Source organism: Colletotrichum karsti, assembly GCF_011947395.1.
Source record: "Colletotrichum karsti strain CkLH20 chromosome Unknown Scaffold9, whole genome shotgun sequence".
Classification (NCBI taxonomy): Eukaryota; Fungi; Ascomycota; class Sordariomycetes; order Glomerellales; family Glomerellaceae; genus Colletotrichum; species Colletotrichum karsti.
The window spans coordinates 1,103,384-1,129,404 of NW_024065909.1; the positions used below are offsets into that span (position 1 = coordinate 1,103,384).

Here is a 26,021-nt window from a genome sequence, read left to right on the forward strand (position 1 = left end):
TCCCTCGTTGTCTTTTGTGTTCCCATTCCAGGCAATTACCGTTGCCAAAAAACGCTTCAAGGTGTTGTCGACGTCGTGCGAAACGCCGTCGAAAGGATGTCGTCAAATTGTCATTTCCCGCCGCCGTGTCCTTTTTAATTTGGGGTATAACCGTTTTTGTCCCTTGAATTGCCGCTGATCGTTGGGGTTGGATGGCAACCGAGCAGCACACACACGGGACACGCCCTTTTCAGGATCGCGTCGTCATGGCCGTCGGCACCGGTGTCGTCGACGTCGGAGAGGAGATTTAGGCAGAGGCGGTGGACTTGACGCGAAGCTCGCGGCCGACCTTGATGCGCTCAAGGATGGACTCGCGGTCCTTGTCAAGCTTGAGCTTGTTGACGACGACGTTGGAGGGGTGGATGCCGAGGGGGACGGACTGGCCGGAGACCTTGTCGCGGTTGACGCCAGCGATGTGGATGACGTACTTCAGGCGGTAGACGGAGGTGACCTTGCCCTCCTTGCCCTTGTTGGCACCACGGACGATGGTGACCTCGTCGTCCTTGCGGACGGGGATGGAGCGGACCTAAAAGAATGTCAGTACTTCTGGGATCGCGAAACGAAGGCTTTGAGAGAAAAGACGTACGTTGTACTTCTCACGGAGCTCCTTGGAGAGAGGGGCGCTCATGATGTTGCGACGAACGCTGGAGGGAGCGCCGAAGTGGGCAGCGCGCGACTTGCGGCGCGAGGCGGCAACATCTGAAAATAATTGTCAGCTTGGAAGCAATTGATTGATAGAACGCGATCAGAACGTACTCTGGTTAACCTTGGTCATCTTGGCTAGGCGTTAGTAGGAACGTCGTTGGGCGGGAAATGATCGGGATGAATGTCGCGAGAACGGAATACCGAGCAGAAGAAAAAAAACTTTTGGCAATTGCGAAGGCGTTTGGTGGGTGGAAAAAAGACCACGTGACCTCTAAGTGCCCTAAAGAACGGTACACGTGATGGTTCGTTGTCGAAGTGGTCCAAGCTCCTAATTGATTCCGAGTCGGGAAGTCATCGGCGATAAGATAAGACGTTTTCCTGAGAAACCAAGCTCATTCAGAGCCGGGTACCAGTTCATCTTCAAGACGTTTTCCTGAAATCGTAAGAGGCAGCTCAATCGACTGTTGATGAAAGAGTCGGCTGACTGCCTTATTCAGGGGTGATGAGTCTTTCGATTAGACTTCAGATGAACAAATGGCGGCGGCGCTCGTGGCCTCTCTATGCTTCTTTTGACTGATATCCTACAGATGTACACTGATATGCTTCTGAAGCATCCTTGAATGCATGTGGTCCCAAACGCCTGTTGAAATGCTCCCTCTTTTATCTTCATAGATGGTTGTAACACAGCCCTTGCCTGAAAGCCACGGGTTCGGTTGTTTTGTACAGACGTATTCTTGAAGAACGCCATTAGAGTGGTGATTTCCCCGTTTCATTCACATCCCGTTTTAGCTTCACTTCTGCTCAAATGGGCGAAGGCGCCTTAAACTTGCCGTTGTCGTCGTACTTGGCCTCTGTCCACCACGTCAGCACTCCATTGAACAACAACCCTAAGCACAACTTACTGAAGAAGGTATAGTTCAGCGTCACGGTCTCGATGCCGCGCATGTTGACATCATTCACCATGTCCGGGTCCAGGTAGAAGAAGACCGGCATGTCGACCGTCTCGCCGGCGTTGAGCCTCTGCTCCTCGAAGCAGAAGCACTGGATCTTGCTAAAGTACGGCGCCACCTGGCCCGGCGTCACACTGTACGTCGCCACCCCGATGATGTCCGTGTCCGAGGTGTTCGTCGCCGTGTAGAAGGCCAGCGCCGTCTCGCCGGGGAGCACGCGCACCTCGCGCTGCTGCGGCGTGAACTTCCACGGAAGCACGTCCGAGACGGACGAGTTGAAGGTGACGCGGATGCGCTTCGCCGAGGTCACGGGCACCAGCCGCGAGGCCAGGCCGTCTTCGCTGTAGTCTACGTCGGGGCCGTGGGCGCGGACGGGTTGGCCGCCCCATCCTGTCGTTTGGCAGATCTGGAGAGACGAGGGAGTCAGTGCCGGGTGTACCCAAGTTGCGCAAGGGAAGGAGAGGGCGCACCATCTTGTAGAGAGGAACGGAGCCGTAGGACAGCGCAACCGTGCCCAGGATGACGCTGAGGGTGTAGTACCTGCGCAGACGATCTTAGCAACCCGTTTCCCCGGACCCAATTCACTCATGTGGTTCCCTCTCACGCAGTCGTGGCGTTTTTCCGTCTGTAATGCGCATGCACCTGCTCCATTGACGGCGCGCCGCCGAAGCTGGGACCGGTCTGGCGCGGCGAGGGCGTCGTGGATGCGGCGCGGCGGGCGGCGGGGGAGGAAGGCAGGTTTCGCGGGGACGGGCGGGCGTGCTGGCAGAAGAAGCAGCTCCATTTCTGGGCCGATTGGCGCCAGGGCAGGCGCGGGAGAGCATTCATGATCGCGGTCGACGAGGGGAGGTTCGTGGGTTGTTGAGGACGCAGGATGTCATGCCATTTCGCATGGCGTCGGGAATTCGAGGTGGGTTGAGCTTCTGGGCTGTTGCGCCCACCTACCTAGGCTCCCCCGGCAGACGCCGAGGATGCCGGGACGGGTGGGGTTTCTTCCGCCCGGGGTTTGACTTCAGCGGTGTTTTAGGGGTCCTGGCGTTGGCTTCTGGTGGGGGAACGCGCTGAAGATTTGGGTCAGAGCTTCATGGTCTCGTCCACAGAGAACAACGGGGATTTATTTGTTGATCACGAAGTGAGGTATTTGAGTGATCGGATTAGTAGGTATCTATTGGTGACATATTTCCAGTTCCCAAGTACTGTTTATAAATGCTGGCGGGGCTATATTCGTCTCGTAAGGTATCCCAACATTACGCAGCTTTCCCGTTCTTCAATGTCCTTTTCAGGCGCTCCGCACGAGGACTCACAACCCTCTTCGCCACGCCGAAAGCTCTCTCCAGCACTCTTACAACGAAAACTTGAATAAGCAGAATGATGAGCCTCACCAGCAAATCCGCCAGTCCAAGCGACGGTTTCCTACCGCGGCTGTACGTCGAGTCCACGAACTGGAACGGCAGCTTCGCGTACAGGTGGTCCTGCGCGATGTGCAAACCGCTGCTGAAGCCGTCCTCGTGAAAGCCGTATTTCGTCCACGCTCCGGCGTAACTGATGCCGCGCTTGTTCTGGATGCGCGGGAGGAGCTTCTGCGCGCGCACTGCCGCGGGCGTGTACAGAGGGTGTCGGTAGGTGAAGCTTCCCTGGACCGTATCCGGGCTCGGTGGTTGCAGTGGGTTCATAGTAACCAGGACGTCGCCGAAGGTCTCGCGGGGGATGTGTTGCAGGATGTTCATGTTGTACGTCAGGGACACTTGGTCGATGTTCTGCTTGCCAGTAGAGGGCGAGGAGAGGGTGAGGTAGTTCCAGCTGGTCCAGGCCTTCTCGGAGGCCGGCATGTGAGATAGGTCGGAGTGGAGGACGACCGAGTTCTCGGATGTCTGGAACGCGGACAGGATCTCCTTCTCTTCCGGCGTCGCTGATGACCCGATGATCCTGAGCGCCTGATCTCCGTGTGTCGCCAGGATGACGTGGTCGTAAACGTCGGATTTGCCGTTGTGAGCATGCACTCGCACCCTGCCGTCCTCCTCGCTCGTGACCTGAGTTACTTGTGTGTTGAGGAAAAGGTGGTTGGAGGGAAAGCCGTTCATGACGGCGTCGATGTAGGACTTTCCGCACTTCTTGAGAGTGAGCCACTGCGGTCTCGCAGAGACCGTTGAAAGGAGATGGTGGTTCCACCTGGTACGGAGTCAGTATCGGCCAGGATGTATGTACCAAAGCACTTACATGAAGCGGACGAGAGTGACTGCCGGAAAGTCCAGCGTGCACTTATCGGGGCTCGTACTCCATACGGCAGCCGTCATGGGAATAAGGTAGTCGTCTCTGAAGGCATCTGAGTAGCCTTCCCTCTCGAGGTACTCGCCGATGGTCTCTTCCCTCTTAGCCCCCTTGCTGTCACCGTTCATCGCAGCGGCGTCGTTCTCGTCATCGGACATCAGCAGGTCCATGGCAAACTGGTTAAATCGAACGATATCGAAGATCATCCTCCACATGCGCAGCGAAAAGATGTTCTTTCGTTGGCAAAAGACGGCATCCAGACTCGTACCGGCCCACTCAAATAATCCGTGGTCGCGAGTAACACCGAACGTCATCTCTGTCGGCACCGTTTCCACCTTGACCTTCTTGAGGAAGTTGATGAAATTTGCTGGATGTCGTGTGAGTGAGAGGAGCTCATGCAAGTCGAAGAGTGCAACCTACGATACGTCGCGGCGTTGAGGACGATGAAGCCCGTGTCGACGCTCGTCTCGAACTTTCCACTTTTCCATGTCACCGTATTGGTGTGTCCGCCAAGCCTCGACGAGGCCTCATACATGTAGACATCGTGATAACTCCGGTTCAAGGCCCAGAGGGCGGCGATGCCGGCGCATCCACTGCCGACGACGGCAACCTTTTTCCTAAGATTCGGGTCAATGGGGGAGCCTAAAGACTTCACGGACTCCAACGACGGAGGTCGACGGGCCATTATTGAAGCTGCAAACTGTACGAAGACCCGGGAGAGGAACGGCACGGAAGGATGCAAAGCTTGAAGTTTGAACAAGCCACGTCTCGCAGATGCAGACGGGAGGAGAGTTTGCAGTGTTACAGTTGCATAAGGTATTATAAAAAAGCAGGATCAGAGACAAAGAAGAGAATCAGGGAGGTCGGTAAGCTTGCGTAAGGCAAGGTAGCTCAGCTCGAGTGTCTTGGAATGGCGGGGTCCAACAAGGCGCAAGCCACGGACGGCCACGGGCGAGGATTTGGGGGAAGACGAACAATGGGACGGACGGCCGTTCGCACATGCCAAACCCCGCGCCGCTTCTCACCGCAAGCCCACGGATGGGTAGGACGAAAGTCTCGGGAGTCTCAGAGGCGACATGGGAGGCAACTGTAGCACACACTACCTGGGTATGCTCGAGACCAATGCACCTAGTGCTGCAACTTGCGCAGGTGACGGACGGGATGGATCTCTGAGAGGAGTGTAGCAAGTGGAGGAGGGTGGTGGGCAATGGGGTGGATGGGAACCCGTGGAATCGAGTGTACATATTGTCGGACCGATGGTTGGACAGCGGCCGAGTCTCTGCAGAACGCAGATAATGACATCGAGTGGACGAAAGAACAGGCGGTAAAAAGAAAAAAGAGAGCAACGTACAGCGGCTGACCTGGCGCCATTTCTTGCAGGTTTTCGGGTCAGGTATCTATGGATCCCTCAAAGGACTTGGACTGGTAGAGCGTTCGACACGTGGCCGCCGGGTACGGGTAGGCAGCGAATACGGGAGCGTCCTCCGATGTTTTTTTAAGATAAATTTTTGACAGCCAAGGACGAGGATGAGAAAGGATTGTATGGGAAAGGGTGGTCGGGAAAGGGAAACGTTCGGCCACGGATCACGATGCGATGGAATGAAACGAAACTCAGCGGCCGGAGCTCCCAGGCGCAATGACGCTTGCATTTGCATTGACGACCCCTGCAGGCCTGACCTACGCGCCCCGATCTCTGCAGCCTCAGCGTTTCCCAGCCCCTCCTTGTCGCGGTGGACTCTGCTCGATGGTTCACGATGATGGCGCCACAGGTGGCTGGACAAATTTTCATCTGTCGAATGGTCGGTGAAGCTGGCGACGACAGGTGTGGCTTCACTACGGAAATTTTACTATTTGAAGACAAGACTGCAATCCTCACACGGTATCACGAATGGGACTTCGCATCGAGGCTCCAGGTGAAGCTCTCGCTGACACGCAACAGGCGGCGACAGAAGAATTCGAACTGTGGAACAATTGATATCAAGCACATTATCACCACGAAGACCTTCTTCTTCGCAACCAGAGGCAGAGCTCCAGAAAGCAATGAAAAAGAGAAAAAAGCACGCCTGTCAGACGTCCATCGACACCCACCCCGATCGTGCGCCCAAGGGCAAGACCACAACCGGGGACGAGATCATCACCGCCTTCTATACAGCAACAGCCCAAAGGGCCAGAAGCCGCCCTCCTCGCGGAGGGTACGAAAGCAACCAGAGTTCTTCACTCTAGGGTGTCGAGGATATCACTCATCAACCAGGGTGGAATCTGTGGCTCCTTTAGGGAACCTAGAGTAGGTCGAATACTATAGAAATGATTCTCTGAAGTATTGTCGACATGGAGAAAAAAGAAGAAGAAAAGTCTAAGATTCGCGGCGGGAGGGCGCCCTTATATAGATGTCTGGCTGCCAGGCCTGGGCGCTCGGGCCAGGCACGGTTTTCTGTGGGTTCTGCTGCCTGCGGTGGGCCACGACTGGTGAAAATTTTGGGGCGAGGCTGGTGACCGCCCTGATATTGCCGCTTTTCGTGCTGGACGGCAATTTCGAGGAAGAACTTCTCTTTGCATCTCACGAAAAGTGAGGACGGGCTTGTTTATGTGTGAGATGACCGTCTTTTGCTTGATTTGAAACTGTCGCGGAAAGTGTTGATTTCGTTGCGGATATTGGGTATATGGGACTGAGGGTAGGATACAAGCGCGTGAAGGTTGTGAAGCTTCAACTTGGGCACTCTTCGTGATTGATGAATATTTTCCCTTCCTCCCCAAGGAAACCTCAGGTCTTCTCGAGATCAAGATCAAAGATTTCACGTCCGTCTAGACCCACAAATACGGTCTATCTTAGAAAAACTTTCACTTTCACATGAAAATCCTGCATCTCGTTGTCGTTGGCCTGGGCTACGCAGACCCTGGAAAGGACGCGCAGGTTGGGTGACCGCCTGTCTCGCGACGTGATTTAAATTTTACACTGCAGATAGGCAGACATGAAAAATGACACGCGACTCAGTTGCCTGGCTTGGTCGTTCGTAAGATGGCCCGTCGTTATTTTCGTCAAGCTGCCAGCCCAACCTCTGCCTCAAACGTCCCAAATAAGTCAAATTTGATGGCAACGAGCAAGGGCTTACTCGTTGTTCCAGCAAGGACATCAAACACGGCATGTCGGATACCTCAAGCAGATATCCATAGCAAGAGTTGGCATTAATGCCGCCTTAACAACAGAGCAGTTCACGGCTACAGTTTCACATCATCAAACGATAGCTTACGACGATAGAATGTCGAGCACTCAACGGGACCGGAAAACGTGAGATCGAGTTCCCAATTCTTAAAAGCGCCGTGACGGAGCGTCTCCCCGAAGGATAGACACCCAACCATCACTCTGCCCGGCTTAAGTTCAACTCGACGTCCATCAGGCACCGAAATGCCAGTCGACGCCGAGCCGTATTTCCTCGAACCGGGGGATAATCAACTTGAAGAAAAAAAGAAGAGAAAGAGAGCGAACTTCGTTCTGCGCCTGCAAATTTCGATTAAAAGGGCCTGCAGCAAAACGGGGCTCGGAGGTCACGCACGGGCCAGGTAACAAGACATCCAATCACGTGCTGTTCCAGATTCTACTGCTCTAGGCTCCAGCCACGGGGAACCTGCGGCGCCTCGTCATCGATGGACCCGATTGGTGCACCAGCCACTCGGGGACATGACATCGCCAAGCCCGGTCCAGACTTACGCAGACGACATGCGTACCGGCGACCTTCCAACAACGCAATCGCCTCCCGCCCCCAATCCTTTTTGACCTGTTTCCGGCTTTTCCAGTCCGCCCTCACAACCCTCGACGCGCCCGACGAACTCATCGATTCCATCAATCTGATCCACGACGATACGATCACTGCATTCGCTGCGCGATTACGATAGGGGAACCGTATAAGGAGGCGTCCCGCTTTCCCCCCTCGATCCCGAAGACGAGAACCACCGTCTACGGCTTTCCCGGCTTAGGCTCTCTACCGATTAATCCACCCCCTCCGGCATCACCGTCGCATCCGCACATCATGTCGAACCCTCTCGAGACCGAGCCCGGCTCCGAGCGCTTCAGCGACTATGAAGCCGAACTGAAACTCGTCCAGGCCGACCTGGTCCAGAAGCTCGACCAGATCCCCGAACTCTCAGGCGAGCCGCGCAAAGCAGCCCTGAGCTCCGCAGAGCGCGCCCTCGAAGAGGCCGACGAACTGGTAATCGGCAACCTCCCGTCTCTCCCCTGAACACGGCAGTCGACTAACACCCCCGAAACAGCTCGCCCAAATGCGCCTCGAAAAGGCAAACATCCCAACCACCCTCCGCTCCAAGATCAACGCCCGCTTCCGCAACCACGAGTCCGACATCGACGCCCAGAAGCGCAAGCTCCGCACCCTCGCCGACGACCGCGCCGCCCTCTTCGGCGCCCGCTACACCGACAACCCCTCCGGCTCCGGCCAGGACGTCCAGCTCGAGCAGCGCCAGCAGCTCCTCGCCGGCACCGACCGCCTCGACCGCTCCACCCAGCGCCTCAAGGCCTCCCAGGCCCTCGCCAACGAGACCGAGGCCATCGGCGCCAGCACCCTCGCCGACCTCTACACCCAGCGCCAGACCATCCAGCACACCCATGAGACTCTCCTCGAGAGCGAGGGATACGTGGACCGCAGCGTCAAGACGCTGCGGGGGATGGCACGTAGGTAATTACTCTTCCTTGAATCCCGTTTTATGATGCCAATAGGATTGATCGCTGACTGTTCTGTGTGTTATAGGATGGCTACCAATCGGGTGATCACAGTCTCCATCATCACCATCCTCGTCCTCCTCATTGTCGCCGTCATTTTCAGCAAGTTCAGGTGAACCAGTAGCAGTCATAAGCTGCCCATCGGTCCGGAGTTTTGGGTTGTAGGTTTAACGATGTGTACTCTTTTTTTTGTTGTTGTTTGGTCTTTCGTTCCCGAAGGAGCTTCAGAGGGGGGGACCTTGTATTGAGTCTTTTCCCACCCCCCCCTTGTGTTTTTGCGCAAAGAGAATGGGCTTCGGTGCACGCATGTTATATAACGAAGGGAAAAGAAGAAGGAGAAGAAGCCCCTGGTCTGGGTCTATTCCTAAACAGACCGCTTAAGTCGAAACAGAGACGTTTTACTTCCGAATCCGGGAAAACAAAGTCATGCATATATGTAGTCATCACGAGTCGTTCGTTTGTAAATACCAATTTCTTTTTTGTCTTCTCTATATCTGCCGTTGGGACGCCACGTGACAAAAGGCTCCCCGTTCTCAAGGAGCCGCTTTTTTACCTCATTTAGACGGGTATAATCAGACTATACATTCCATGAAAAAAAAACACACACAAAACCGACATCATACCGTATCTACCTGCGTCCTCCACGACCGCCGCCGCCGCCACCACCGCCCCTGCGACCTCCGAAACCACCACCGCCGCCTCCACGGCCCTTGCCCACGCCTCCGCCGGACATGGGACCGCTACGTCTCCTCTCCTCGCCGAGGCCCTTGCGCCCGGCGGCGATGCCGCCCCTTCCGCCACGTCCTCCGCCGCGCGGGGGACCGCCGCGACCGCCGCGGAAGGGTCCCCTGCCGCGGTCGCCGTTGCCCCTGCTCCTGTCGACCTGCGCCTTAACGGCGTGGGCGTCGGCCTCGTCCATGTCCTCCATGTCCTCGTCGTCCTGGCCGCGCTTGTTGCTGAACTTGAGCTTGCCGCCGCGGCCCTTGCGGGCGACGTCCTTGCCCTTGAGGGCGGCGACGTAGGCGTTGACGCCGGAGCCCTCGGCCGCGCCGTCGATCTCCATCTCGTCGTCGCTGTCCTTGCCGAGGATGAGCTTGCCGTCGAGGTCCGTCTTGGCCCTGGACTTTGTGGGCTTGCGCATCTTGACGGGCTTGGTGGAGGAGATGTTGGCGAGGGCGTTGCGGTCGAGGAGGTCGAGCGGCTCGTCCTCGTCCTCGACGATGTAGGCGTTGCCGCCCTTGCGGTTGCCGCGCTTGCCTCCCCTGGCGCCGGCGCCGGCCTCCTCGTCGTCCTCGTCGTCGTCGTCGGAGCCGTCCGAGTCGCTGCTGTAGAGGGCCTGGTCGAGCTCGTTGTCGAACTTGCGGCCCTGGTGGCCGTCCTCGTCCTCGCTCTCCTCGCCGGCCTGCCTGGCGGCGTCCTTCTTCCTCTTGCTGCGCTCCTTGGTCTTGCGGATGTTGTTGATGAGCTTGCGGTCGTCCTCGGGGCAGTTCTGGTTGACGAGCTCGTAGCCGAACTTGCGGACCATCCTCTCGAGGATGTGCCTTACTTTGCTCTTGAAGTGGCCCTTGTGCTCGTGGCCCCACTTGATGAGGTTGGGAACGAGGGTCGAAAGGCGAGGGATGAGGAGCTCGGAGGGGAGGCTGACGACGCAGATCTTGACGAAGCCCAGGACGCTCTTGACGATCTCGCGGTTGTTGGAGGTCAGGAAGAGGTCCATGGTTCCGACGAGTTCGATGAGAGTCGCGTTGGTGAAGGAGCGTCTGAACTCGTATAGTACACGGCTGACGGCGGTGATGGATGCAGAGATCATGTGAGCGGTGCTGCCGGCGAGACCGGCGATGACCATGGTGAGGAACTCCTCGATGTTGGCCTTGCCTGCAGGTGCGTCGTCGGGCATATGGGGAACCTTGCTGTTGTCAATGGGTGCGTTGTTCGCCGCCTCCATGCGCTGACCCATCAGGACGAGGAGATCGTAGGCGGCTTCTCTGGCGCGCTCGTTGTTCTCCTTGCAGCAGATGACGACCTCGCTGAGGACGGAGGGAATGAAATGGAGGGAGGTGTCGGGGATGAAGGAAAGGAGAGATGAAAGGGCGCCCAGACGTTCTCTGCGGGCAGGGGCGGAGACCTTCTCCGCGCTGTTGAGGAACATCTGCTGCAACTCTTCGCTACGCTCCTGCAGTGCCAATCTGCCGCGTTCTGACTCGGCCAGACGGGGCACGAGCTTGTAGGCCTTCTTTTGCAGCTGCGGCTCGTTCTCCTTGAAGATGATGACGGAAGCGATCTCGAACAGTGCCGAGAAGCTCTCGCGAGGCAGGTAAACAGAAATGGTGATGATCAGGTCCATCAGCGTGTTGCTCGTCGAAGGCATTTGGTCCTGGGACTTTTGCTGCTGCTTGGGCTTCTCCTGTTCCGCAGTCTGCTGCAGTTCCGCTGCGAGCATCTTGCTGACACGATCGAAGGTCTCGATGAGCTCCTTTTCGGGGGTGACGCTAAGGAAGGCGTTGATTGTGAGTAGAATGGGGCCTCTTGATTGGGGCAGGGTCTGGGTGTAGACGTTGAAGAGAACAGCCAGCATGTTGCCAGCGAAGCTGCCCAAATGCTCGAGGTTCTTCTTCGCCGTCGCCTTCGACACACGGCTCTGGAGGACAAGGTCCTCTTCCGCGTCCTCGATGGCAGCGATCGCCTGGTTGGACTCGACGAGAATCTTGAGCGCGCGGCAGACCTCCAGTCGCAGCTCAACCTGCTTGTACAGAATGTTGGCCAGGAGCTCAGCAAAGCCCTGGTCGAAAGACTCTGTCAGATCGAGAGGCAGGTCGCAGTAGCCGGGCAGGGTGGCCCAGATCTGCTGCACGAGGGTCTCGAAAATCTTGACCTCCATGGTCTTCTCTGCCTTGCCGTGGTCCAGGACCCGTTGGAACATGAGCTCACTGAGAGGAACCATTTCACGACGGAAGTGGGCGAGTTCGGTGTTGCTAACGTAGTCACGAAGGATAGGGAACATCCACGCGCGGCCCTGCTGGCCCTTGACGGGCTTGGCCAGGTTCAGGGGAAGAATCGACAGGACCGCCTCAGGGCCCATGGCGCGAACGGCCTTGCCAATAACCTCGTCGGCTTCCTTCTTGCCCTGGAAAGAGTCGCTGCCGCGAAGGTCTCCGACGGCCTTGGTGATGTTAAGCATCATAGGGTGGGCGCGCCATCTAAGGGAGTCGAACATGGCTCCAAAAACGTTGAAGCTCTCCATCCAGGCTTGCTGGTACTTGACGCTCAGGAGAGACTCGGCAATCTTGGCGATCTTGTCCAATGTCTTCTCGTCGTAGATGGACGGCTCGAGGATAACCTGCTTGGGGATGCAGTTCGCAAGGAACGAAACCAAGCATTCGGAAGCGGAAACGCGGATGTTGTGGGCGGGAGACTCCAGGAATTGCGCGACCATTGAGAAGATTTCGGGCAAGTTTTGGAAGACGTCTTCGGGCTCGAGCTGGGCGGAAACGTCGTATCCTCTGGAGAGAATGGCCAGCCATGGCGGAATAAGCTGTGTGTCGTTCGCGGCGGGTCGCAGCTCCGAGATAATCTCCATGAGTCGCGGAAGTTTGGCGGAGGCAACCTCGCCAGCCATGCCCTCGAAGATCATCTCAAAGATTTCAAAAGAAGCCATGGTCATGTACTCGTTGCCTGACCTGGAGATTCCGAGGAGCAGCTCGCACAGAGACTCGATCTTCTTGCTGGGCCAGCCTCCGCTGGAAGACGCAACGGTCTTGATGAGCTGAAGGGCGTGGATCAGGGCAGGATCGTGCGCCGACTCGGCTCCGCTCTTCTGCTTCCTTGCCTGCGCGGCCTTGGTGGCCAGGTCCTCGAGATTCGCCAGGGCGGTGTGCGCGCACATGTCGGCGGCCGGGTGGTCGAGCGAAGGACTCGGGGGCGGGTTGGTGAGAACCTTGCGCAGGGCTTCTTGCGCCCTCTTGCGGATCTTCGGACGGTGGTCGAGGGAAATGTTGAGCAGGCCAGCGACGGCTCTTCGGGGGCCGATCTGGGTCACGCCGAGCTCCCAGGCGTGGGAGTCCTGCGCGAGAAGCAGCGACTCCAGACAGCCGATGGAGGATCTGAGAAGAAGGGCTTCGGCATCTTGTTGGAGGAGGACGGGGGCGAGAGAGGTGAGGATCTGAGTGAACTTGGCGCGGAGAAGCGGTTGAGGCGCAAACGGTGTGATGGTATCGAGAAGGTAGACAACGGAGGTGGTCGTTTCGGATGAGATGTTACCGCTCTCGACTGCTTGTGTGAGGAGTGCCAGAAGGGCGGCAAAGTAACCGGTAGGTGTAGGTTCGGTGTTCTGCTCCTTCAACGTCGTGTCGACCGCCTCGAGGACTACCGCTGTCTTGAAATGATGTTAGCGAGGTAGGCTCATGATTGAGACCATTCACAGGCACTGTACCCTCTTCTGGCTTTGAAGACCGGGTGACCGGATCTTGTCCAGCTTCTCGGCAAGAGTTGGAGTCGACATGGTGCTTGTCGTGTTCCAATCTGTCGGGGTCAACTGTGGGAGACGATGGAAAGCCGATGCGGTCGACAAGCGCTGCAGGTCCAAATTTTTTTTTCCCCATGCACTGCGAAAAATCCTTATCGCACCACCCCGCCTTCGATAACGTCGCTTAGCAGGGATGTGCACTGTGCGTTCCACGAGTAAACTCCACTTTGGTAAGTGTCTCGCACGGACTTGGCAACACGGACTTGGCAACACTGACTTCATCACACTTCCAACTCTGAATAGCGACAACGATGTTTCCAGCAGCCTCCGTCGTCCATCACACATGTTGCAAATAGGTTTGACGGTCAAATTATTAATTCTCTATTGCTGCAATTGTCATCGTGCCAGTTCGTCCTGATCTTAGTCATACTCTTATTCATCATTAAACCCCTGAATACTCGAAATCCACCTCCGGTTTCTGAACGCTTCATAGCCATACATGAGTAGTAACTTCTGGTGGCGTTCTGACTGAGATTTATTTACTTGATTTGCTGTGAACCTGTCAGTATTCTTCTTCCAACGCTCCAAGAGACATGACTCACAATGGATCTGTTGGGAGGTTGGTTTTCGGCTCGGCCATCAGCTGAGATGGCCAGCCGCTCGAACGCCGAGTTGATGCTACTGCCGTCGGTCGCCTTAGCGGGGGAGGGACGGGAAGCTTGTGCTGCGGCCTTGACGATGGCGGGGGACAGTGTAGCACCACCATTGCTGATGCGAGGAAGGAAGCCGGCAATGTGTTCCGTGTGGACAGCCCCCGGAAGAGCGGTTGCGGTCGCCGTAACTCTCTCTGACCAGGCACGAACGCTGTCAAGATGTTAGCAACGTGATCACATGACAAGGAGACGGCGAGGAATAGGGAAACGACTGCAGACTGAAATAGGAGACAGTAGCGGACGGCCAAGTCATACCTTGGGGAAGAAGAGGCGGGGACACCAGCGACCAAGACGACTTACCAAGAGTTGAAGTACGCTCGCTCCGAGTCCGTTTCTCCGACATTCTCGGACGAGCCCGAGCTATCCTTCGACTCGTCGAGACCTTGGCTGTTGAAGTAGGCAACGGGACGAAGCTTGCTGCCGCTGCGGTGCTTCATGGGCGAAGTCACATTGTCGGACTTGGTGGCTCGCTTGAGGTCGCGCTCCCGGCCGACCGATGCGGTCCTGAAGACGTCACCTCGGTAGGGCTCCAGAGGGGCGAAAGGGTCCAGGTCTGCGGTGGGCATCGAGAAGCCATAATCCTCTGCGGGTCTGCCCGTGGGCACTCTGCTGACCCTGTTCTTGGAGGGGCGAGGTTGTTTCTCCGGGGAGATTGGGTAGAAGTCCTTGCCGTCGAACTTGGGAAACTTTCCACGCAGGTGGTCAGGGGCGGAGGTCCAGAAAAGATGCTTGGCCATCTCTTCGTCCTGGGTGAGGGCACGGTGGTAGATGTAGTCACGGATGTCGGGACCGGGGTCCATTCCGAAGGGGACTTCGCCAATGAGGTAGGGCAGGCCGAGCCCAGCATTATCGCGGGCGAAGTTGGAAAACGTCTCGATGTCATCAGCGGGCGTGGGCGGCGCGTTGGACAGGTAACGACTGGATTCCTCAAAGTTTACCGGGATTGGTCCATGGAATCTGCCGCCGAAGGTGTCCTTCTTGTTGTCTCCCAGCATTGAAGCTGTCCGCTGAGTCTTTGCCTGGGCAGGGTTCTCTGCTTCGGCCCGTGGCTGGAAGACCGGAGCCAAGGCCGCAGAAGCCAAAATCGATGGCTTGAAAGGCATGGAGGTGTCCACGGTGAGCCTAACTCTATCCTTCTTGCGAATCTTCTTCTCGCTGCTCTTGGAGTGTTCCTTGCCAATCGTCTGGGCTGGCTGGGCGAGCTCGGCCTTGCCCTGGAACAGGACGGGCTCACTCTTGACGTCGTCGATAGGACCGCTTTTGCCGTTGTTGGAAGAGTCGCTCTTGCCCTCCGTTGAGTGTTCATTCGGGGTTTCCAGAGCGAGTTCACCCTTGAGCTTGACCTCGAAATGCTGGATATCGGCACGAAGCTGACGTGCGTATTCTTCCATGTGTCTCTCGTCGATTTGGTGGCGGTTGTAAGCCAACTGGGCCTCTGCTTTCTTGAGGCTAGAACGCAGGCCTGCAAGCTGGTTCTTGGTGATGATACTGGGCCGGATGGACGACAGGTATGAGGGGGTGGCAGACTGGGGAGGCGGCGCTCCGAACGCGCCGGAAACAGGGAGGGCGCCGGGCATGACGCCTGGAATGACACCAGCGGACATCGGAGTCGGAGGGGCTTGTTGGTACATGAGAGGACCAAGCATCGGATTGCCAGGGAACGGCATTGGCATCATGGGAGGCGGAGGAAAGAACCACTGGCCGCCGAACGAAGGAGGCAAAGCTGCTCCAGGCATTGCTGGAGCCATTCCTGGCTGGGCCATGAGGAAGGCAGGATGCATGGGAAGCATTGGATGGCCAGGCAAGAACGGCAAGCCGTTGAGAGGAGGTTGCTGGCCGAACTGGGGCTGGCTCTCTGCATTGAGTCTGTCTTTGCTGCCCTTTCCGGTAGGCGAGTGAGCAGGATCGAGGGTGTTGGGCACGATTCTTCCTCCAGCGGTGACGCGGACGTGTGTAGGAGATCGTACGGCCTCGTAGAATTGCTCGAAGCCCTTCCGCTTCTGGTCAGGGAGAACTGTTCGCTGAGAGTGTACCTCGGGAGCCTGAACCTCAGGCTCAGCATCCTGTCCGTCGAGCTGGCGACCGGCTTGTCCATCGAGCTGCGTGGCTTCTACCATGCTCGGGACCATGGTCTGGCGAATGAAGTGCTCTTGGGGCGGAGCAACAGGCTGAGGGGCCCGGGACTTGGCGAAGCTGGTGCTATCAGACTCAGCGGAGGAGGACTTTCTGGCCTCGGCGTTGGCTCTAGAGAGAGAATGCATTCCGCTCTTGTGATGGACTCTTCGTCCCATGATGTGGGCTTCATGGAAGCGTCAGTAATGGGCGTAACTATCAACGGAGGCAGAAGACATACCGAGAACCTGGTTTCTTTTGGCTTCCTCAATCAATTTCTGCCCAAAACAAGACTCCAGGTTGGAACCCCGAAGGGCCTTGAGCTGGCCGATGCTGTAGTGAGAGCAGTCCATCGGTGGTGGCTCAGAAAACAGCAAGGAGGATGGCGGCACAGAGGTCAGGAATCGGTCAATCTGGACGGTCAGCAAATCGCCTCACCAATCCGGTATGGGACAAACGCAACGATGCTATTGAGGACAGGCCCAAGAGAAAGTAACAGCAACAGTGGCAGAAGAGGGGGAGGGCTGAAGATACGACCAAGCATGAAAGTACTCACCAAGGTCGACAAAGCAACAGTACTGGCGGCTGTCTGCCGTGTTCCAAAAATTAGGCGAAGCAAAGTGAGGCCGACGGTGAGGGAGGTGGTTGAGGTGGATGTTGTGAGAAGATTGAAGTTGGGGGAGGGTGGAGGACGGGAGAGGTATCTGTGAAGATGGGTGGGAGGTGGTGAACTTTGGAGGGCCGCCTTCTAAAATTGTGAAGTGGGCGAGAAAAACAGAAGGTGAGGTGGTGGCTCAAGTTAATGCCCTTGCAGAGATTTTACCTGAGGTGCCTGCCCAGAAGTTGAAGGAGCGTCAAATGCTGTTCAGGAAGGCACGACTTCTAAATAACAATTGACTTGGTCGGTTACTAGAGCACCTAATGAAAAAGAAAAAAAAGCCTTTTTATGCCCTAATGAAGATGATCAGCAGACAAAGGGCAACCAGGACAGTTGTATATGCATGCTAGCTATGAAGCACGTCCTTGTAATCTGGGTCAATCAATGGGAGGTTGGAGTTTAAGAGGATGGACTGATGTCCTTTGTTGAGTAATAAGGCAACCTGGTAATCAAAATTGCATTTACTGAGCCATTATACACTTCCTGGAGAGCATCAATTCTTACTTCTTGTCCTCTCAAGGGAAGAGTTTTATGGGAAGGCCAGGGGCAAGATGGTAGCCATGAACAGGAGCTCACATGATTTACCTAGGTAGAAGAAACTGGTGAGATAGGTAGCCAGTGTTCTATTCTTTAGCGAGGTAGGAGAGCACAGGTGGTTACGTCAAAGAGAAGTTACATTTAAGCTCCATCATTATGGTAAATTTCCGGCTGTGCCCAAGGACAGATGAAGGATGACCGTGGGGTGTTTCCCAAACCAAAATGATAATCAAGACTTGGCATGGGTTTGGACGAGAGTGATGGAGAAAGTAGGTAAGGCGAGATGTGAGGAGAAGTCGAGAAAAGTGCCATTGACTATTTCCAACCTGAAAAACGTCATTCTGACTGGACGCGTATGATGAGGAAAGTAGTGACACCGGGCCAAGGCAAGCAACTTCCCACGCTCTTGCCATAACTCGAGGTACCTTAATCAAGGAAACAACTGTCCCACCCAGCTCCTTCCATTCATTTCCGTCACGCCCTGAAATGTTTTATACCACATATGCCTCTGCCGTTTCTTCTTTCCCTTGGTAGCTAGGTGCTTTACCTATCCAGGTACCTAAGGTAGGTACAAGCAAGGAAGAACGCTAGGAACATTTCTTCCTTCACCATATTAATCCATCGTTTTCCAGATAACACAGAAGAAATTGAGATCCTCATGCCATTACCAGTCTACTCAGCCCCTTCTTGGCCAGTGTCTTCTCATCCACCGAAGAAACAAACAGAAAATCCGGGACTCGACCTCAGAAACCGCTTGGTGAGCTACCAGACCTTGTTCCTAGGCCTCATCGCCGGCAATCGAGAATCTTCCTGCGTTCGTGTTGCTGAACGAGAGCAGCTGATGACCTGGCCCGGCGCCTCAGCGATGACGACGCGGAGACCGCTCCAGCTCGCTTGTACCAGATGACCTTCCGAGGTGACACCAATATTCCGTTGTTTGCTCTTGCCGTACCGCTTTCCCAGGCCGCCCGGATAAAGGAAATAAGCCAGAGGTCTTGGAATTCGAAGTCGATAACAGTCGAATCAATGTTCCCCAAAAGAGATGCTGCTATTCGACACACTCTGGGTGTTGTTGGCGCCCAAATTCGTTTCGTTTCCCACCGTCGAATGTCCGAGAAAAAACATGGAACCCTCGCTGATATCATAGGTTGGTGTCGGCTGCAAATCCTCCGGAACGGGATATCGGAAGCCCAATAGCACGGGCTTAGACCCGTTGCCGATCGCCGGGGTTGTCGGGAATAGGTACAGGAGGATCGGGCCGTGGCTTGGGCTGAGGCTTGTCGTCCTCATGCATAGGAGAAGAGACTGGAGTAGAGTACATGCTGACAATGTGTTGCAGGAAGCAGCCGCCAGTCATGACCTGTGAAGGTTTTCGGCCTGTTGAAAGTTCAGGTTGGTTGAGGTTCTCAGAGGACAGGGCTACTGGAGTGTCGTGCGATAGCGAGGTGAGACCCCCGTTGGACAGAAATGGATGTGATGGTGGATAACTTGGAGAACGATAGGAAAGCAGACGATCAAAGACCGAATCTATCTGGAAGGCTGGCCTTCTTCTTAAAAAGTTCCCTTGGGTCCTGCTTCACCTACCTAGCCATGCCATGCCACCCCACCCCACCTTCACGAGTGCAAGACGCTCGAGCGGCGGGAGGGATTCGATGCGGAGCATACACCTTTCAGAGAATACCCCAAGCTCCCAGGCTCCCAAGCTCCAGACGTATTCGACGGCAGGGACGGGAAGGATGTTTTCTTGGTTCCCCTATGGGATTTCCTGCCGAAGGAGCACGTGGCTCTCAGCAATGAAACCTCTTGATAGTTTGATCACCAGGTTGGGCTTCGAGACGAATAGCAGACGACTATCGGCAGGCAGCGGCAACAAGCTCTTCCCAAGAAGCCCCTCATATTTCGCCGATATGACAGGCTCGACCTAAAGTCTACTGGCAACGCACAGGCTCTTCCTGTCACACTTCCTTTTTATACACCAGGGACATATCACGGAGGATCATGGGTAGGGACAGGGATACAAAACCTGCTTGGCCCGTCCAGCTGATGGAGGCCAAACACGGGACCAGATTGTCGATGACGGCGGAACACAAGACAGTCAGTCCAGATGGCGCGTCAATGTCGACTCTGCCGCTTTTGCGGCTGCGCACGCGCTTCGTTCGGGGTCCTTGTATCACAACCCACGACGGCCCCGCTGGCGTCAGCTCAAAACTGACGCTAGGGCGACGTGCGAACGAGTAACTCGGGCAGGCCGTCAAGGTAGGGTTCGGTGAGCGGCAGATCGACTTAGCGGGGCAACTGCACGTTGGGCTTCGACGGGGCGGTTCGAAGCAGCGGGAGATGTGCCGGAGATTGGACAGGATTGTGCGGGTTTGACAGGTTATTTTCGCAGAGCTGTGCCTGGCTGCCGCTGTTCGCCGGGGCATCAACCGCAGCCTGTCATCAAGCTTTACATCCTGAAACAACAGGGACATGAAAACGGCGACAGGGATCCCAGTTAGGACTGCACGAACCGTGGAATGGATGACGGCTGCCCGAACAAGACGACATCGACCCCTGAGCTTTACGTTCTTTGACTGGAAGAAACGGAATGAAACCGGGATCCCCATCATTCGAGACTTATTTGCGATCGCTTCCAGGAAGCTATATGATGGACCGCGGTCTCTGCTGGCGAGAACCGAACCGACTCGGCGGGACTTGCTTGCAGTAACCTGGGCCGAAAGCAACATTCCACAGCTCCGTTCCGGTCGAGACACCCGGCGAAAAGCCCGCCCAAGCAGGTCGCAGGCCCCGGTCGTTTGGCATTCCCTTCCGACCTCATCTCCGCGTGGATATGCTGCTTGCGGCAATAGCAACAGCACGCCATTGATGAGGCTAGTCCTTGGGAGAAATTGACCCGGTTGTCATGACTTGAATCAAATCGACCGATGAGCCGCGGTGGTCCTATCTGCTGGCGATCAACGACGGAATCAACTCTACCTCGGGGCATGCGGACGGGATGATGGGGCGGCCCGAGCGGTGGACGCGTGACGGTCACATCAGTCTGGGCTTTTGTAGTGGGTAGGATTCAGCGTTGTACGACAGGAATGTCAAGACGGTGGCATCAAACAACGCCTCCATATCGTTATCGTCGTCCCGGGGTTGAACAAGCTGGACGGGTGTCGGTAACAACGATATCGATGCGTTTCCCGCTAGCATCGGGAGGCTTAGTTGTCTGTGTGACCGAAATGGTACCCTCTTACCTTCCATTTGGGTCGAACGCTAATCCCAAGGTACCAAGGAGAAGTGCAACCTTCAAACACGCGGGTTGCATCTTGTGAACAGGAGATCAAATGCCGGCGATACTGCGTAGTACGTCGACGATGCCAATACAGAGGCCATCAGCGGGCAAAGTCAAAAACAGCCCAGCTTTTATGCACGGAGATGCTCCGTTGGGAAGGGATGCCGCCATGGGCTCACATGGGACGGAGGAATGGGGTTTTGATGAAGGGCCGTTCGACATGAGTACCTACTCAGGCACTTCGCCATCAATTGCCATCATCCTCGGCCGTCGGGCCAAAGCAACGAGGAGACAGGAGACTACGGGAGGAAAGGGGCGGCAATTGTACTGTGCCACCAACCGGCCACGTCGTGGTACATGTGGGCGAGACCCCCACACCCCAAAGTACATACTTCCAGGAACCCTTGGCAGGATTTCGGACGCTTCAGAAGGCATCCGATCGTCGAAAGAGGGGCAAGGCGGGATATCTTGACCAGCAATGAGGGGTTGCTCGGGGCGCTGCAGACACAACGAACATCCCTCAAGCAGCCCTCCCGTACCGACGCTGTATCACAGCTTGCAGCTAGGCTCATCGTGGTGTAGTTTGGGCTGTGTGCTGCGTACATGACCTGCACTTTCAGGGGCTGGAGAGGGGACGCTTTTGACCGGATCCGTCGTCGCGGCTCTCGTCATTGGTGAAGACCACGGAGCCGCTCTTTACCCGCGAGAACCACCCGCGCCGGAGGCGTCTGCAGACCAGCATGTTCATGTCTCGTTTCTGCGAACATTGTGCAGCCTGTGGTGTTACGCCGGAGACACTGGACTGACGAATTCCACATGTCCCATGTCGCTTGCACCCGATTCTCTTCTCCTTTGCCCCGCAACACCAGAGCACCAGCGACCACCCCGCAAACCAATGCACAAAATGCATGTGAGGGCGGGCGAAGACTCAGCGATCCAGCTACAATTGAGCGTCCTGACTGGCTGCGGCGCTCCGGGCAAGGCCTGTGAAACCTTGGACGACCTTGGAAAGCTCGGCATATGTTGATGTCAGATATGGCGGCTTACCCCTCCTCTTCGAACAAGAAAACCTCGAGTTGATCCGGCCAATTCACTTGAACCGGGACTCTGTTCTCTTTCCACAACACAACCAACCACCTCAACAACTAGTGTGAACTAACGGTCTGACCACTCGACACACCGTCCTTCTTGTTTGTAATATACGACGAACTCTGGAGACAGAACTTTTTTATTTTTTTTCTTCTTCTCATTTCCATCCAGTGTTTTCCATTCTTCGGATTACAACCCCACGTTGGTGATCCCATCCGCTCTCAACATGTGGCGACCCAACTGACCCAGCCTTTAGGAACCAAGTCCGAGCGACCGCACCCTGCTCAGCATCAACACGAGACAAGAGACTATTTGACCTCGCCCTCAGCTCAAAATCTCTCACAACTATGGCACCACTTACGCCCCATTGGACCCAGCCGTCCCACCCGGACGTCCAAGAGGTCGTCAAGGCCAGTGAGACCGAATTCCTCACAAAGAGCTTCTCCAAAGTCGCTCTGCCGCCCTTCGCCGTCTTCGCGAAGATGTCCTTCCCGCCGTGTGACATGGCCGACGAGCCCACGTATGCCACTGTTCAGTGCGGGAAGGACAAGCATCTCAACCTCAACAGCGACCTGTTGTACATCAACCACTCATGCGAACCATCTCTGGTCAGTCATATTAGCCCCCCTTCAAGGGCTCGCCCCAGAGAGCAACCCCCTTCAGCTTCCAGAACCCGCGAGCACGGACAGACAGGGTCATCCCAGCAATATGTGAGATTGACAGGTGCTATTTTTAGATTTTTGACACGGGCAACTTTAACATTCTGGCTGGCCCGAAAGGACTCCAGCCAGGTGACGAGTTGACGGTAAGCCTGACATTACTGCCCCATATCATTGCGAAACCGACGTGCTAACCCACCGCAGTTCTTTTACCCCTCGACGGAGTGGCACATGGCTCAGCCCTTCGACTGCTTCTGCGGCACCCCCTCGTGCCGCGGCCGCATCGCCGGCGCACGCGACATGCCCCGCAGCCAGCTCGAGGGCCTCTGGCTCAACGGCCACATCCGCGAGCTCCTCGACGAAGAGCGCAACGCGGGTCGCTCTGGAAACGACGACCCCACCGCGCGGGCGCTGAGAGACGCGCTCAAGGCCGCGGAGCAGGTCGTCGAGGCCGCCCGCTCCGCGTTGAGGACTTACACCGAGTCTTCTTCCGCCGGCGGCGGCAACGGCAATGCTGCCCAGCAACAGGCGCACGCCATCAAGAACGGCCTCAACGGATCCAAGGCTAACGGATCCAGGGCCGGCGCCAGCGCTAGGGAGCTGGGCGGTGAGTTGGGCGGCGATACGCGTGCCGCCGTCTAGACAGGGGCGCCCAGCCCTTGGGGGGATGACCGCGAGCAATTCAACTTGTCTTGCACTTTCTTGATCTGAAGTCCCCGTGCTATTTCTTTATCCCCCATGCGAATTCAACATCTCGCTTCTCATATCTTACCAATGTCGACTTGAAATTTAGGAGACGGAAGACGGAAGACGAGGTTGCCGAATCGATGGAAATCATAGAAAAGGGGCCAAAAACATAATTCAGAGGATGATAGACCAATAGACAAGACCATCGCGAACCACTCACTGCTCGATCACTCTCCAACGAGTGACGTTGCAAACCTTTTGTATTCCTTGAATTGTACACGGAACCGATGCTCTAAAACGCCAATGGCATGCCTCGCCAAACCAGCGTAAAAATACAGACAAGACGTAAACGAAAACCCGTCCCTGACGCCTGCCTGATACTACTACAACGAGACTCGCACGGATATCCATCTGCGCTGTCTCGTCATCCATGAGCCACTTTTTTTCCCCCTCATTTCATGTATTCCTTGGTCCCAAGAGCTGCGGCTCTACTCCTTCATATCGTTCCATCGATCGCCCCAGCTCTGCCTGCGGCCCTTCTCGCTACCGACGCCGCCGGCGTACTGGCTCTCGTTGTCCTCCCACTCCTTGCGCTCGACGATGCGACGCGCGAGGAAGGCCCTCGCGAACTTCCACGCCTCGGTGTCCGCCAGGTTCCAGGCCTCGATGGCGCTGCGGACGGCGAGGTCCTTGGGGTCCTTGGTCTTGCCCATCTCGCGCGCCCTCTTGAGCAGCGGGGGCTCCTTGTCTAGGTCCGCGTCGGAGGCGACGGGGCCGTCCTTGGGGTCGTGCTGGGGCTGGGGGCGGCGCTCGGGGCCGGGGACGGGGGTCTCGGAGGTGCCGTCGGTGGCGTTGTGGGGGATCGCGAAGCCGAGGTGCCAGTCGAGGTCCTTGGGCATGTCCTTCTCGGCCTGGAGCCAGAGGGAGTGGGAGGTGGCGTACTCGCCGGCGACGGCCTCCTTGAAGCGGATGATGCGGTACTGGCTGCCGACGCCGGTGCCGACGAGGTCCTTGGTGACGGCGGCGAGCCAGGCGTCGCGCTCCGACTTGCGGCGGATCCAGGGGATCTCGATGTGGTCCTGGAGGTTGGTGAGGAGGGCGGTGGTGTACGGGTGCGGGACGGTGCCGATGGTGTAGAGGGTCGTGGTGTTGTAGTAGCGGTTCGGGGTCGAGACGTGCATGGGCTGGGCCGGGACGCAGGGCTTGCACTTTGCGTTGTTGGGCGGGCACGAGGAGGGCATCGGGGAGTCGGGGCACATGGAGAGGTCGCCGGCGAGGTGCCAGGCGCCGTCGATCATGTGCGTCATGTGCTGCGGCAGGGGCTTGAGGACGGCGATGCCGTCCGAGAAGACGTTCTGCCAGGTGGTGTGGAGGTGGGCGTTGATGAGCTCCTTGAGGGCCTTGAGGCCGGCGGCGCGGTCGGCGGCGATGGCCTCGGCGACCTTGGGGTACTTGTCCTGGATGATCTCGACGTCGTAGTAGGCGATTGCCTTGGGGAAGTTGTCGATCTTGAAGGTGTCCTCGGAGGCGACGGCGACGAAGTCCTTGCTCTCCTTAAGCTTGGAGCCGGCGGCCATGGCGGCCTTGATGGCGGCGGTGACGTCCTTCTCGGCGCCGGCGAAGAGGCCGTTGCCCAGGTTGTTCCAGCGCGTGAGCTGGGGGTACTCGCCGCGGCGGAGGTAGGAGATGAGGGGATCGATGTGGGAGCCCATGGGGAGGGTCGTGTGGTGGGCGAGGAGGCCGCCGCGCATGTTGTCCCAGGCGAGCCAGCGCATCAGGTCGGTCTTGAGGTCCGGGTCGATGTCCTTGTTGCGCTGGAGCTCGTCGTAGAGGGGGTTCTTCATGGCCTCGGCGGCGGAGAGGATGATGGGCTTGAAGCCGCGGGCCCACCAGGCGCGGCGCCATGTCAGGAGGAGCTCGCTCTCCGCGTCCTTGGAAGCGGCGTCCTTCTTGATGGTGGTGTCGTAGTAGCAGTAGATGGGCGGGCGCGTCTTGAGGGGCGGGAGGAGGGAGCGGTCCTCGTCGAGGGTCAGGGAGGAGGAGAAAGGCACGGAGAGCCACTTCCAGTCGGCCCACCAGGAAGACTCGCCGTAGGTGTCATTCTGCTGGCGCGGGGGCGGGTGAGAGGGGGAGCGGAAGGGGTTGAGGCGGCTGGTGGACGAGAAGGCGTTCTTGATGCTCGGGATGGAGAACTTGTGGTCGGTGTACTTGCTCAGGCTCGGACCGGAGGGGATGGAGCTCGGGAGGGTGAAGAGGAGGGAGAAGACTGCAAAGATGGAGATGGAGACGAGGAGGAAGGAGATGCGTCGCGTGCCGATGCGGGGGAGGGGACGGCCGAATATCATGCGTTGCTTCGGCATGCTGGGCGAGGCGTGACGGCCGACGAAGCGGCGGAATACGAGCTTGGCGGAGGACGGGGAGTTCGGGACCCGGTGGGATTGAGGCTATCGTCGGTCGGACGGTCTCTCAATCTCTCGATTCGGTCGAGCTCGGGGGTGGAGGATGGAGCTTTAGTGGTGGTGGGACATGGGCAGAGCTAGGGTGAGAGCTCCAAGGAAGACAATGGATCTGGTAGATGGCAAGAGATTCGAAGAAGAGAAAACAAAAAAGGCTTAAACGAAAGAAAGCAGGCCTACAATGAGCGTAGGAAAGGCACGCGACCGTGAGAAGAATTGAGCTGACGACGTATCGTCAATTCACAACCTTCATCCCTTTTTTCCGGGCTAGGGGGGGTGACGAAGACACGGTTTGCGGCAAGGGGAATACGGCACGGTATCTAGCCAACCAAAAGATGCTGCTGGGCAGAGTGTCATCCGTCATCCCGCGGCCTGGGCGCGTTCTCAGGCTCTGCAGGGTTCTTAAGTCTCGAGTGGCTTGAGAGCTTGCGCAGCTGTCCATTTCAATCGATAAGGGTAAGATAACGAGTGGCTGCTGTGGCTGGTAGGTACATATCCATTAGAAGGGTAGTGCACCCCGCCTATGTACCTAGATAATTTTGAATATTTTCTTCAGTCAATATCTCAGCTATGGTGTTTTCTTGAGGCACTGCAGTTGCCATCATCATTAGAGCCCAAGAGATTTGACATATCTCATACTATGCCGTGCTGCGAGGCAATTGACAATAAATGAGATATTTTCGTGTCCCGAATTGGACCGGTTCAAGCGTGCCTCTGGTTGGAGTTCGTTGTCCTATCGT

General features: G+C 56.7%; 7 protein-coding genes across 7 annotated transcripts; 2 read left to right on the top strand and 5 right to left on the bottom strand.

Moving 5' to 3' along the window:
• Positions 1–286: 286 nt before the first annotated feature.
• Positions 287–667, bottom strand: CkaCkLH20_03859 (ribosomal protein L24; the record flags this gene model as incomplete). Its single annotated transcript, XM_038886578.1, has 2 exons — positions 287–565; positions 626–667. The coding sequence occupies 2 exons, from the start codon at positions 665–667 to the stop codon at positions 287–289; spliced, it is 321 nt and encodes a 106-aa protein (XP_038748420.1).
• Positions 668–1,485: 818 nt separating this feature from the next.
• On the bottom strand, positions 1,486–2,462 carry CkaCkLH20_03860 (cytochrome c oxidase assembly protein CtaG/Cox11; the record flags this gene model as incomplete). The annotated part of the gene is made up of 4 exons (XM_038886579.1): positions 1,486–1,535; positions 1,587–2,040; positions 2,105–2,174; positions 2,239–2,462. 4 exons carry the CDS (start codon positions 2,460–2,462, stop codon positions 1,486–1,488), a joined length of 798 nt encoding a protein of 265 aa, XP_038748421.1.
• A 419-nt stretch (positions 2,463–2,881) lies between these two features.
• On the bottom strand, positions 2,882–4,587 carry CkaCkLH20_03861 (amine oxidase; the record flags this gene model as incomplete). The annotated part of the gene is made up of 3 exons (XM_038886580.1): positions 2,882–3,803; positions 3,852–4,269; positions 4,323–4,587. 3 exons carry the CDS (start codon positions 4,585–4,587, stop codon positions 2,882–2,884), a joined length of 1,605 nt encoding a protein of 534 aa, XP_038748422.1.
• A 3,340-nt stretch (positions 4,588–7,927) lies between these two features.
• On the top strand, positions 7,928–8,747 carry CkaCkLH20_03862 (vesicle transport V-SNARE protein; the record flags this gene model as incomplete). Its single annotated transcript, XM_038886581.1, has 3 exons — positions 7,928–8,107; positions 8,169–8,587; positions 8,660–8,747. The coding sequence occupies 3 exons, from the start codon at positions 7,928–7,930 to the stop codon at positions 8,745–8,747; spliced, it is 687 nt and encodes a 228-aa protein (XP_038748423.1).
• A 512-nt stretch (positions 8,748–9,259) lies between these two features.
• CkaCkLH20_03863 (uncharacterized protein) lies at positions 9,260–16,271 on the bottom strand (the record flags this gene model as incomplete). The annotated part of the gene is made up of 5 exons (XM_038886582.1): positions 9,260–13,003; positions 13,061–13,162; positions 13,696–13,957; positions 14,107–16,105; positions 16,160–16,271. 5 exons carry the CDS (start codon positions 16,269–16,271, stop codon positions 9,260–9,262), a joined length of 6,219 nt encoding a protein of 2,072 aa, XP_038748424.1.
• A 5,555-nt stretch (positions 16,272–21,826) lies between these two features.
• On the top strand, positions 21,827–22,780 carry CkaCkLH20_03864 (galactose-proton symport; the record flags this gene model as incomplete). The annotated part of the gene is made up of 3 exons (XM_038886583.1): positions 21,827–22,087; positions 22,216–22,284; positions 22,343–22,780. The coding sequence occupies 3 exons, from the start codon at positions 21,827–21,829 to the stop codon at positions 22,778–22,780; spliced, it is 768 nt and encodes a 255-aa protein (XP_038748425.1).
• Positions 22,781–23,313: 533 nt separating this feature from the next.
• CkaCkLH20_03865 (uncharacterized protein) lies at positions 23,314–25,185 on the bottom strand (the record flags this gene model as incomplete). The annotated part of the gene is made up of 1 exon (XM_038886584.1): positions 23,314–25,185. The coding sequence occupies one exon, from the start codon at positions 25,183–25,185 to the stop codon at positions 23,314–23,316; it is 1,872 nt and encodes a 623-aa protein (XP_038748426.1).
• Positions 25,186–26,021: the final 836 nt, after the last annotated feature.